Source organism: Pogona vitticeps, chromosome 1 (assembly GCF_051106095.1).
Source record: "Pogona vitticeps strain Pit_001003342236 chromosome 1, PviZW2.1, whole genome shotgun sequence".
NCBI classification, from domain to species: Eukaryota; Metazoa; Chordata; class Lepidosauria; order Squamata; family Agamidae; genus Pogona; species Pogona vitticeps.
Genome location: NC_135783.1, coordinates 146,473,545 through 146,487,178, shown reverse-complemented (window position 1 = coordinate 146,487,178; position 13,634 = coordinate 146,473,545). Strand labels below are relative to the sequence as shown.

General features: G+C 38.9%; 1 protein-coding gene across 9 annotated transcripts in view; it reads right to left on the bottom strand.

Annotated features, from left to right (window-relative positions):
* ZC3H13 (zinc finger CCCH-type containing 13) overlaps nucleotides 1-13,634 on the bottom strand; it is a 55,896-nt gene that overhangs the window by 42,080 nt on the left and 182 nt on the right. For 2 of the 9 annotated variants that reach the window (XM_073002590.2, XM_073002595.2), the window contains exons 1-3: nucleotides 13,205-13,344; nucleotides 3,960-4,085; nucleotides 2,024-2,133 (exon numbers count right to left, since the gene is read on the bottom strand). In XM_073002590.2, the coding sequence (XP_072858691.2) occupies nucleotides 2,024-2,133; nucleotides 3,960-4,076 (227 nt within the window). In that variant the 5' untranslated portion in view covers nucleotides 4,077-4,085; nucleotides 13,205-13,344. Of the gene's footprint in view, nucleotides 1-2,023; nucleotides 2,134-3,959; nucleotides 4,086-13,204; nucleotides 13,596-13,634 lie in introns of those variants that run through there. The other 7 variants (XM_073002592.2, XM_078384065.1, XM_078384156.1 and 4 more) reach the window with 7 other exon arrangements.

Below are 13,634 nucleotides of genomic sequence, written 5' to 3'. Positions count from 1 at the left end.
AAAGGGCACACTTGATCATCTTCACTCATGAGTTACTAAGAGCCAACAATAAACTAAAGTTCTTCTTTAGATGATTCATCAGTTTACCAACAGACCTATATGATTTTTACGTCTTCAGAATGGGAAAAACATCCCTGGATATTGTGCAACACAAAGGTAGTAAATTCAAACTATATTTAACATAAGTTTTACCTGCATATAAACAAAAGCAGGACCCATGATAACATGTTGCTTGGACTAACGAGAGAATGTTGTGTCCCAGACAACACTTCACTACTGCCTTTCTTCCCCCTCTCCAAATGTCTGTCTATTCCAGGTTCCCTCTTCCTCATGCCTCTCCTTTCAGCCTCTATCCTCCTGCACAGCCCTTCATTTCCCCTCTATTGCTCATTCTCAGGCTTTCCTCTAGCAAACTGGCTTTCTTCCTCCTTCTCTTCTTTGCTGCTTTTATTCCTAATCCCTGACATTTCTCCTGTATCCATTCTCCATCTTCTGTCTCTCTTCCCTGCTCCCATTATCTTTCCTGCCTACTCTCTGCATTTCCTATCGATTCATTTAACTTTCTCTCTCCCTACTCATCTCTTGCTCTCCAACTGATGTCTTTCCTCTTTTGTACTTTCCCATCTTTTCCATTATACTGTTTTAATAGTTCATAAGCCCCCAAGATACACCATGGGGAGAAAGGCAGACTATTAAATAAATTAATAAATTTCTGTTTTAGTAGCACCTCAGTTCTTGCTCCCTCCTCATCTTTTCATACAATTTCATGCATAAGTCTTATTCCACTTTTCAAGGGTTATGTATCCCACACCACGGTTCTATGATATTTTATCTGCAAACCTCAGGATTTATCTCACCATGCAGGAACCTTCCTCGTGTTACCCAGTGCCCTGTTTTGACTACAAAGCTGTTTACATGTGAGGACTGAGTTCAGCATAGTTATTATATGCAATCTGAAACCAAATTAATATGAAGTTACGTATTAAAGAATGAGGGAACAATCTTTATGTGGTGTTGAGTTTTATTTCACAGGTGGTCCCCTGAATCTAGTCAGTGTCTAGCAATACCAGGTCTGACTAATCAATGATCTGACTTGGTATAAGGTAGTTTCCTAAGATCATAAAAACCTACGCAGAGGTTATTAGTTAGTTGCTTACACCTTAACATATTACATTTCAGAATCATCAAATGCATCTTTTTAAACAAAGCAGATAATAATTGCAATTCCATGCTCAAATGATAATCAAAAATGTAAGCCAGTACTTCATATCACAGCTGACCTTCATGTTTTGTGCCATTTTAACATAATAAACATCCCTTTCCTTAAAATGCCATGAATCATATTTAACATTTTTCAGCTGTAGATAACAGTATAACTCTATACACACCCATCCACAAATCAGTGCAACGGAATTTATTCTCAGATAACTGCAGCTTAGGCCTCTTAGAGTAATTCACAGTATTAAATCTTAATTATAAAGGCATTTGAAAGACATTCAATCTGTATTAACTGAAAAAAATGCTGTATAAAACGAAGACACATTAGATTGTAGAGCTATTTCATGGGTTAGAAACCAAAATAAATATCTTACTTGAAGTCATATTTTAACATTACTTATGATGATGGAAACACAATTATGAAAACACTGTTCTGGCACAAAGGTGTGCTGTGTTATGAAAGCACAGTATGTAATTTTATTGTTGAGTTAATCACAGTGGTAGTGGCAAACTCATAAGGATATAAGGTGAGAATTTTAGGGTTCTCTTAAGCTGCTGCAAGACAGAATTTGAGCAAAACAAGCTGCAGAACTTGTTGATCAGGTAACAATCCATTTATTATGTTTTAAGTCCCAATTTGACATCAGGTGAAATTGTTCAAAAAGAAATTAAAATGTAACAAAACCTTTTTTTATTTCCTCAAACTGCATTCTCAATAAGCCATATCACTGCACTGTAATTTCAAAAAGCCTACAAGAAAACAGCTTTTGTAAGCATTTGAATATAAGCTGAGTTCTTCATTTACCTTCTGTAACTGCTGCTAAAGCCTTTACCTCGTGGTGAAGGGCCATGTACGAATCTACATGTGTTCCCATAGGGGCAGTTGCCAGTCTTCAGCCAGTTACGGCACTGTGTCTAAGAGACAGACATTACTGGGTGAATTTCAAACTAATTTTGAAAGTACTGTTTGAGTGAATAGTCACAGCACAAATAATTCCACAGATTATTCCCTCCCAATACTAATTTAATGCAAACTGACAGTCTTAGATCCAACAATGCTCCTTGCAGAGTTTGGATAACACAAGCCATTTCAGAATATACTTTCATAAATAATTACTCTCTCTTCTCCTTCCTTGATCAAGCTAGAGCCAAGTCTTCCATTACCTTGATGTACAATGCATGTGCGCTATCTAAGATGTGATTAATTATTTTAATGTCCTTTTTTAAATCACTAGGCATGGGATGTTTGGATTTTTTTTCACTACAACTACCATTCAGCAGAAATTCCACCAGCTAGAATTCTGGTAGTTTTAGCCAAAAAATCCAAGGTCTCAGAGGAGTTTCAGGATTCTCACCTGTTCCTTGCAAAGGCTCTCTCTGCAAATAAACATTAAAGCATAAGCATGGGTGGACTTTTCTAAGCTCCACTGGAACAGCAAAGCATTAGGGGGACAGACATTTCTTTTTACAGATGCACCTATAAGGGGTGTTTCTCAAAAAAAAAACCTACCATGTTTTTTGCGGCTCCCATGGAGCTTAGAAAGCTCCACCCATGTCCCTCCTTTAAAGGGAGTCTGCAGATAGAGACTTGGCAAGGAACAGATGAGGATCCTAAAACTCCTCCAAGAGCTTGGATTTTTTGGCTCGAACTACCAAAATTCTAGCTGGTGGAATTTCTGCTGAATTGTGGTAGCTGTAATGGGGGGAAAATCTGAGAATTCCATGCCTACTGATCAGCAGTCATATAACTACACATTTGAAGGAAAAAGCACTTAATTCAACCACATACATATCACAGCTCAAAGTATGGACATGTTTTATTATAGCACTTAGATTAGTGAGACAGAACTGGAAGAAAAATCACAGAAGATCATATGTTGTGCTCAATAGAAGACTCCTTCACACATTAATTCCCTAAAGATTAACACATGTAATCCACATTCATCTGGGTCATATGCCAAGACCAAGAAGATACTCTTCAACAATGGTATCTGAAAAAAAGCAGTGTCTAGATGGCTCCAACTATAAAGCTAAGCTACAATGGTTCAAGGCAAAACAAAAAGAAAAATACTACTGCATCAAGTCATTAATCCACATGACCTGGAAAAAATCCTTTTCCCCCAAAATAGGATTATCACATAATGAATACAAAAGTTATCTACAAATTCCCCAAGAGGAAGTTACTTTGTAAGCCAATTCTGATATAATGTTCCTGACCTTTTCTATTAAGCCAGGGACATGTATTAGGCCCCTAGTTTTCCTTTCACCTCCTCCTCCTTCATGAAACCCTTCCAGACTAACAACTTTCTGTACCAGACTGAGCAGAGAAAGATTTCATGTAGTTACTGAAATACCATGAAACCAAAGAAGATACAGTATTTAATTGCTAGATACCCAGAAGCAGTCCTGCACTCCTCATGAAGCAAGAGCTAAAACTGAGTTTGGTTTCTTGACGCTGCCAAGAAGGTAATCCTATTCTGCTTCAGTTTCAGAACAGGTAGCCATGTTAGCCTTTGCTATCTGAGGAAGTAGTCCACAAAAGCTCACATTAAAATACAGCAAGTAGTCTTTAAGGAGCCACAACGTTTTTGTCCTCTTTATTTTAAATTTTCCTTTTGTTTTTGCCTGATATCCTATTCTGTTGGTTACATAACTCTCTTGCATAAAAATAGAAAACTGCCTCCCCATTCTATGTGTCCAGCAAGTGCTACATTAAAAACAAATAATGCATTCCAACTCACCTCTGCAGTACTTCCAGTGCTGGGTCCAAGTCTTTCAAACACACTGGGTCTTCTGGATGTGCTATCGGATATGGTCTTGGTATTTTCCACTGTGACCTTCCTTCTAATTTTTGACATTTTGTACTACTTCAACCAAAAAAAAAGGCAACACTGTAAAATTCTCAAGTTGAGCTACTACAACTGAACTCATAGGAAAAATAAGTTATTATATTAACCTTTAGGAACTCCCCAAAAAATAATAACATAACATATACAGGACTATGTCTAAAAGGGTCATTTTAAATTTATTTCATAATTGTAAGAATTCCACCTTCTATGCCCTGTTTTGGTTTCCTCATCCATTTTTGGCTATTATATCAAGTAGAAATACCTAAGTAGACTTAAGAGTCTTCTTTTTCTTTCCTTCAGAATAGCAAGTGCAAGTACAGTACTTCATTTACTATGAATTTAGTAAATCTGAACTATATTCAATGGTTGCACAAATGAAGTCAGCTCATGCAGCAATCACTCTTTTTTCTTCCCCAACTTACTAGAATCCCAAATAGCCCCTGAAAGTCCTCCCCTCATGAGAGTGGAGTCCTAAACCAATGGGGCTGTCTTCTATTGGTCTGGTTGTATGAGCTGCTTTACACTCACACAAACAGAGGAAGTAACTTCAGCATACTAAATGCTACAGTATGTCAATAATTCTGTAAAACACCACGAACATTGGTAACATAAGCTATGCTTCTGGTGTATAATGTTGCATGCATGGAAATATTTTTGATTTATGTAACCTGTGCTAACTGGAATTTGTGAAATTCTCTGTCAATTTTTATATCCAGGTCCCTGCTAAACCTATTAAATGTTCCAAAGAAAATATGTTTATTTCACAGTTCAAGACAATGTCCTGCAAATGCATTCAATCCTCATTAAGCCTGCCTAATTCAGCATGCCAGTTTATAGGATGATAAGTCTTCAGAGGAACTTTCCTTTTCTTTCATAACCTTAAATACATCATATAAGAAACCCATCTGTCTTATCTATGGGAAATCATAAGCCATAGAAGAGGACAATAGAACCAAACAATATCTTAGAATGAAAACTCTGTAACACAAGCGTATGAACAAGACCGCATAGCAACTTTGAAAGTTGGTTTACAAGCAAACACATTTGTCCAAAGAAGCAAAAGGGAGAAACCACAAAAATCCTGGTCCAAGATATTCTTTGCTGGGAGAAAGGGAAATTGGTACACAGTGAAATATGCTAGTGTTCCTACTGTTAAATGTTTCACTTTTGTAAAAAGAATGTTTGAATCCAACATCACACCACAGATAGACACTGAAGGATTTTACAAAACTGGGAGTTCACTTCTGTCCATTTCTGGTTACATTTTGGGAAAGGGCTGCCAGACAGTCCGCAGTGAAACCTGAGAAGTGGAAGCTAGTTTTAGGCCCTATAGAGCTTGGATACCCCAATGGAGTTCAGTGTAGGTCCTCGCCAAGAGACCTTTACAAATAAAGTCATCTTTTCATAGGAAATGAGTTCCAAAGTGTATGACCACCCTTACCCATAGGATGATAACACCAGAATCCTGAAAATATGCTAATTTGTTTAGAGTGGAAGGAATCAAAATAAAGGTGTTCTTTTAGCCAGTTACGAAATGAAGACTGGAAGACTAAATAACTGCCAAGATATTAAAATGGTAAGAAAAATAAAATACTTAAAATGCGATATGTTGTGACCTGTCAATAAGAGCAACTGTCTCAGTAAGAATATCTACTATATGGGCATTCCTTATATCACATATATAATTTCATGCCATTTTAAGCAAAACCTCCTAAAGACTGCATCCAATGCAACATTTACAAAAAGGAAGTTAACTGTACTTTCTGCATTCCACCCTAATCAATGCTTTCCTCCCTAGCAGTACTCCTTATATAATGTGAGCTGAGTAAGAAAGGATACTTTTTGTCAATAGGGCTCCAGATGGAAATGATGACATTTCAGTGCCCTTCAATCCTCTTAGCACAGTGGTTGAAATGCTATACTGCAGCCAAAACTCTGCTCATGACCCAGGGTTCAATCCCAGGTAGCCGGCTCAACGATGACTCAGCCTTCTATCCTTCTGAGGCTGGTAAAATGAGTACACAGCTTGCCCAAGGGGGGGGGGGGAATGTGTAGCCTGCATAATTAACTAGTAAACCGCCCAGAGAGTGCTTTAAGTGCTATGGGGCAGTATATAAGCAGCACACTTTGCTTTTTTCAATCACTCAACATTTTACTGATGCACCAGATACAGTACTTACAATTATTATCTTCTACATGATTGGGGCAAATTCATATACATGGGGGCTAGGAAGCAGCACAATGTCCCCCATGCTGTTCTCTTCAGCCAGGAAATAGAAGTACAGAACAGCAAAGTCATGTGGAATGACTCTAGGGTGCTTATGTTGCCCTGACTGAAGCAAAGTAATTGTAACTGAGAAGGAAGTGCAGTTGGGATTTAGTCTTCAAAAGTACATGTTCTCCTGAAATACACACCAACTTTCATTCTACCACCATAACATTTAACAGAGACATCTCGCTAGGACATTCAAGTCATCCCAGTTCAGGCTATTCTGACATACAAAAGCATTTTAGTCACATGGACGTGTATCAATCAAACTAGGAAATCTCTAATTCACAACAGTTTCCTTTTATCAATAAAATGGGAAATTATTTGTGAAATTGTTTTCAAGTTGCTACTGCTGAAATGAGACAGGATCTTAATCTACAATTTGAACTTTGCCCAATAAACAGATTATGACTTCTTTCAAAGCAGTCAACAACAGTTTCCCTATTAGGACAAAATAGAAAGTAACAGCTAATTAACCATATTCTGGTATAATGAGTGTCTGCATAAAAGTACTCTGCATACAGGTGAAAGGTTTACGCCTATCTCAGGTTAATAAACAGAGATCACAATCGCATATACTACACTACTCTATACTTCTTTACATCTTTCTTATTGTCACTGATAATTTCCGTTTCAAACTGGATATGAACTGTATAGACTTGTGCTATCTAGATATCTACCAAATTTCACTCAAGTCAATGTTGCAAAATAATATTTGCAAAATTACTGTGTTATCAGGTAAAGTCAAATAATCATATTAAATGTTAAGATGGAAAAAAATAACTGAATTAAATTGTTTGACCATTAAAAAAACTAAGAACCTATAAAAATATATTAAGTACACTGTAAGCAAAATCTACCAGTACAGCAGCAGATTTCCACATGTGCAATGGGACTCTCTTCTCCCTTACTATGGGCAAACCTCTAAATCTACTGGAGAAGTTGCAGGATGAATACCCACATGGCTGAAGCCATTCCAAGAGGAGTCAATTAAATAACAGCCTATGTATGATTTATATGTGAAGTTTAAACAACATAAAAGCCTTATTTGCAAATGATTTCAATGCAAATGTTTTAAGAAATGAAAACTCAATAGACTTCTTTTACATTATTTAGACCCAATGAGGGAAATCTGAAGGCACTACAAATATTAACATACCAAACTGAGCATGATTTAAAACTGACTACTTAACTATCTTTATTTCAGGACCATTATGCAGTAATACCTCAAGAATCTGCTCCTGTAAATTCTTTCTTCCTGAAATTTGGGAAAAGAAGGGAATGTCCTCTAATTTGGTGCTCTGCACAGACATTTTCCAGTATCATAAAATTCTAAAAAATATGTGCAAATCAAGCCTATGCACATTATTAGCTGTGGTACAAATGCCTTAACCAGTACTAAAGCCAAAAGTGAAATTTTGATGTCATTCAGCCAAATGTTACAAATACAAAAAATAGTTGGAAGCTTTCTCCAATACATATTGGGGACCATTCGATGTTTGATGATGGGACAACAGAATGAAGCAGGAATCTTCCCTTCCTGCAGCAGCTTCCTGAGCATTCCAAAGCCTACTATGGAAGTTGGAAAACCGTCTGAAGCTACTTTTTGGCTCTGAGGATTGAAGAAGTGAGGGAAGAGAAGAAAATTCCATTGTGCTAGTGCTGTATCATCATTTAATTTGGACCTTGATTTGCCACCAACACTGGATCAAGCCTTTAAGTGGAATCACTTGCCATTCTTTACTTCAGGCTGTCTTCTTGATCTGTCACTACTTCGACAGGCCAGGCAGTTTATTTATGTGTATACTGCGCATCACTGAATAATAGAAGTATCCAAGCAATGGGATTTTAGCCATAAACAACATATAGAAATATTTATAGCATATAAATTAAATGGAGATAAAAATTTGGTTTGGAAACCAGAACAAGAGGAAGTCTTCAGCTGTCACCTTCAGATGGCATTAAAGCAGGTGCTAGGCAGGCTTCACTGGGAAGCTGATCCTGGAACTGGAAAATCACCTAACACACAACACCAGACCCAGTGCCACCACTGCTTACTCTTTTGCTCCTTTTGACTAACATTCCACACATGACCATATATATTCTGCAGCAATCTCAGCAAGCAGTTGTTGGGATGCTGTCATTTTTAAGGTGAGCTAATTTACTGATCATCTTCCAGTAGTCTGGAGCACAAATATCACAGCAAAAAAGTCACGTAGATTTTTCAAACAAATATTAAAAGACTTAAAATATTTCTTTCTTATGGAGATCCAAAATTTGGTGGCCATAATACAAAATATGTATTAGGCCTGCCAAATACAATGTGTTGCAAGGATTAAAAAAATACTTAGACATGACTGATTCATAGGACTACTGAAACTACTGCAACATACCCATAAATGCCCATCTGATTTTGTACATGCATATTCTCAAGTTCCTTTAAAGTTGACATCTGTATACATTTGTGTGAAACATGGAATACAAAAGGTAGCCAAAAGTGTTCAAAAGCACTTTTACATTACAAAACTAGACTCAATTTGGGATGCATATGGCTCGACATATGCTAATTAAAAGGGGCATAAATTATATTCATGAAATGTCAAGATATACACTTTCATTCTGATACAAATGCCTCAAGACAATGATTTGTAACACAACCAGGAAGTGAGAAATGTGTACACCTCACCCTAAAAACAGAAGATATGGCAATAATACCCTAACACAGCAGTACAGTGGGGTCTCTACTTAAGAACTTAATCCGTATTGGAAGGTGGTTCTCAAGTGGAAAAGTTCTTATGCAGAATCTGCATTTCCCATAGGAATGCATTGAAAACCATTTAATCTGTATCTGCTCTTTTCCGTCCATAGAAACTAATGGGAAGCTGCTATTCCGCCTTCTACCACTAGAGGGGGATATTTTTTTCTCTTTTTTTCCCTTAGGTCAGGGAACAGTGTTAAAAGCACTTCTGACGAAGCTAATTTTGAAGCAATGGACTGAAAACCAATTAATCTGTTCTGGCTGTTTTTTTGTTATGTAGAGGTGCGTTCGTACATTGAAGCATTAGTTCCCATAGGAACTAATGCAAAGCTGGTTAATACGTACTCTACCACTAGGGGGAGAACTTTTTTTTAACCTAAGATGAACTAAGGTTAAAAAAAGAGCAGGAAAGTTTTTTTTCCTGTTCTTATCTTGGATTTTTGTTCTCAAGTAGAAGCAAAATTTAGCAAATGGAGCTGTTCTTAAGTGGAATTGTTCTTAAGTAGGGACGTTCTTAAGTAGAGACCCCACTGTATAGCATTACGGTGAGTGTGCCAGACGAAGACATGGGAGACGACATTGAGTGTCCCCCTCACCAACCTGGCCATGAAGCCCACTTACATTACCTCAAGATAATCACTATCTCTGAAGATAAACTACATCACAAGACCGTTGTGAGGAAGAGGAGGAGCCAAGTGCCCCTTATACACAATCTGAAGACAAGGGTAAGTAACATTTCATTAGACCACTAAGAAATAACAAACACAAGCTACCTTCTGACCCTGTATGAGTCTTCCTCAACTGAACGCCACAAAACTGGTGGTGATGCAGAAGAAACACCACAGCCAAATGTAGTGGCTAGGCTTCTCTGTTTAGAGCAAGTATAAGATGGGGACTGCAGACTCAGGACAGAATTGCAGATTGCAGATTTCACCTCTACTGATGTGGAGTGGGAAGTCTTCTTCTGCAGCATTCCAAGCTTTGTTATACTGAGCCCAATGAAGACTCACATGGGTTGAAAGCTACCTCATGTTCCTTCTTCTTTTTTTAGTAGTCTAATGAAGGTACCACTTACCCAAGATTCCCTCTAAAGTGTGTGCCTGCATGTGTAACTCCACCCAGCTTTCCTCCTCCTCTGTGCACTGGCAGCGATCATTTTTAGCCCCATTGATTCTGGTAGCAATAGAACCCTGCGTGAGGGGCAGAGTCCCACTCTGCGGGGCCAAAAACTTGAGGGAACATTGAACTCATCCTTGCCTTTGGCCAGGATTGTTGAGTGGGTGATACTGGGGGAGCCACAGATTCTACCGAAAAAAATTTAGAGGAAAAGTGGGATATAAATGAAGTGAATAAACATCCTATGACAATGATATACCGACCATGGCCTTTTGCCCTGTCTTAACAGAAACTAATCTTTCTCTGCCCGAAAAATATTGTAACACAAAGCACACTGCTATGGATTAATTCAGTTTACAATTCATGTTCAAACTGTGACTGGATAAAGTACAGTTCTCAAGCCTCCGATAAAAAATAAGAGTGGGGCAAATTTTATTTTCTGGAGTAACTATATCACTATAAAAGCGGGGAAAGCACCCTCTCCACAAACTCCCCAAAGGCATTCCAACTCCCCAAAACAAAACTAGATGATGAGTTCCAGAAACTGCAAGTTGCTGGGATTTTTCCCCATTTCCAAAACTGGAGTGGCCCATGGTGGGTTCCAGGGCTGAAAACTAACCTCTAAAACCTCTAAAATTGCCCAACTACCCCAGAGCAAAGATTAACAAATCAAGCTCAAGGTTACAAAGAACACATAAACTGCACCTGACTCTTATTTTTAAAAAATCCTGAAAAAATTATACATGTAAATAGGAGAGTAGCTAATGATACAAATAATGTAGTATTCTAATCTTCCCTCTGAAGAATATTTGCAAAAAATGTTCCCCTTTATATCCTGTTCTCCCACCCTCTTTTGCCACAAAGGATTGCTTGTTTTGAAACATGAGACATGACTGCTGAAAACCAAAAACCTATACAAAATTTTGCAGCTAATGACGTGTTCACCATTAGTATTTAGAAGTCTCTGAGGACCTGTATGCCAGACATTTAGGCAAATACCGAATGGCATTTTACATAAATTGACATCCATCATTTTTTAAAAAAGCTTAAATGGGTTTAACAGACACTTCCTTTTGTGAATGAATCCTCAGTTGGATCCAGCTAATATAATCATTTTGGATATAGAGGTTTCCCCACATATGACTTATTAAGAATTGCAGTAACACCCTGTGCATGCATCCAAGTGCAGGTGCCACCTATTTTCACCACATAACTTTTCAACAGTATGCCCCCAGATGCACCTTTGTTCAAATCTGACAGAAAGAACCAAACAAAATAGAAGTATAATAAAAGTTGATTCATGGCACTGGTTTTCTGAACAATTGTACATAGTGATCTAACAATTCTGAACACTTTCAATAAATAAATTTCCTTTCCTTGAACTCTTTTGGTGAGGCATAACATTTAAAACATCAATTAACTTTGAAATCTGATATGCCCCCAAACACCTCTCCTTTGAGAGTTCAGGCAGAGCATGGGACCAAAGGCTTGAAGACAATTCAAAATTCTGGGTACTACAGCAGTACCAAGTTTTTAAGACATTAGGTAATTAAATGCATATATTTTACTTCCTCCACAGAACATGGAGACACTATTACACTTATTTCCTTCCATTCCAGAACCAAAGCAATCTCTCCCAATTTCTGAATTTAAAATGAAACCTCACACTTTCTAGTTCATTCGTTTGAATAAGCTTAAGGGAATAAATTAATCTTTCACCACCCTTTCATGTTTATAGATATCAAAAGGTAAGTTGCTGGCTCAGATTCTCTTGAGTGTGCACACTTGGAATATTATTCAAATGAACAGTAATGAAGATTTTTGGCTTCAATATTGAAGCAGACCATTTGAACCTGTTTGTATCATCCTAGCTTCAAAACCAAGATTAATTCAGGTGATTAATGGGATAATTAGCCAGATTTCTTTTAAAAAAGCAATGACAGCCACTTTACAAGCCTCAGTGATGGGTATTAGTGTAGAACAAGCTACCAAAGCTTTCCACCAATAGATCAAGACTGCAATAATTACCTTGAAACAAGTTCTATTGATCTAAAAGGGACTTACAGATTATTACACTAGAATCCTGTGATTTTTCTGCAAACCATCTTTCTGAATAGATTTTCCAAGCAAACATGCACACATGTGCATTTTATTTAACAATTAACATTTATCTTTAGTTTTGATTATACTGACAACACTGCAAATCTATATCTATTTACACAACAGTAAGTAGTACTGAACAAAAATTGGTCTACTGTACTCTAATCTGATGACAGACACTAGCAATAGATGTCTTTTCAACTGAAGATAGGGCATACCTAACAAATACGCAGAAGGAATATTTACAGCTTAGTTTTGTCAAATTGAAAAAAAAACAGACCCCACTGCACCTTTCTTGATAGAATCAGGCTGCAAGCTTTCATCAAATTTAGATAAATCTATCCTAACGCATTCAGGTTAAAGTGATTTATAGAGCAGTTCAATCTGCAAAGTATCAGATTTTAGGGTGCAACCAAACCTTGCTCAGACCGAGCTCCACATGCACTTTCAGATACACTGAAGAACGGAATGAGATTTAAAAAAAAATTTATTCAATCTTTTATTTATTTATTTATTTATTTATTTACTTAAAATATTTTTACCCCGCCTTTCTCCTCAAAAGGACCCAAAGAGGCTATGGTCTTAAAAGAAAGGAGAGACAATAACGACACGGAAGGGAGCGGCGAAGCCTGAGGCCCTCCGGAATGATGCCCCATTTAACGTTGTTTCCGTGCAAGGCTTTAAACACGGGGTCCCCGGCGATGTGGGAGTGAGATGGGTCAATACAAGGTCTTCCTACCGCTGGAACTTGACCGTTCGCCTAACGACCTGCCCTTCTTTAGAAACGCGACCAACTAAAGTGAGCCTCCGCCCCCGCCCTCACACGTAGCCCCCCTCCCCCTCTCCCTCCTCCCCCTTCCCCTCCGGGTCCCGAGGCCGGGCCAAGAGACTCACCTGATCCCTCCGCCCGCGACCTGCTCCTCCTCCCCGCCGCCGCCTCCGCCGCCGCCGCCCAGGGCGGAGAGGGGGGGAGAGGGCGAGGGGGGAGTCCGTCCTCCCGGGCCTAAGAGCCGCGCCGCACGGGGAGGAAAGTGAGGAGCGCGGCCCGCTCCAACCGCGACGCCAACCCCTCAGCGGCAGTAGTGGCGGCGGCGGCGACGCCCTGAGGCGGCCGCCGCCGTCTCGTTCTTCCTTTCCCCTAACGCCGCTCGAGACCACCGAAGGGAGGGGAGGGGGGAGGGGAGAGAAAGGAGCGCGAGCCGCCTTCACGAACTCCCTCCCCACCGCCGGTATCCCTTCCAACTGCGCCTGCGCGACCAGTCGCCTCGTCTCTTTCCCTCGCCTCGAGTGTCGTTGCAAGCTGCGTCACTTCCGGCACAGTGCT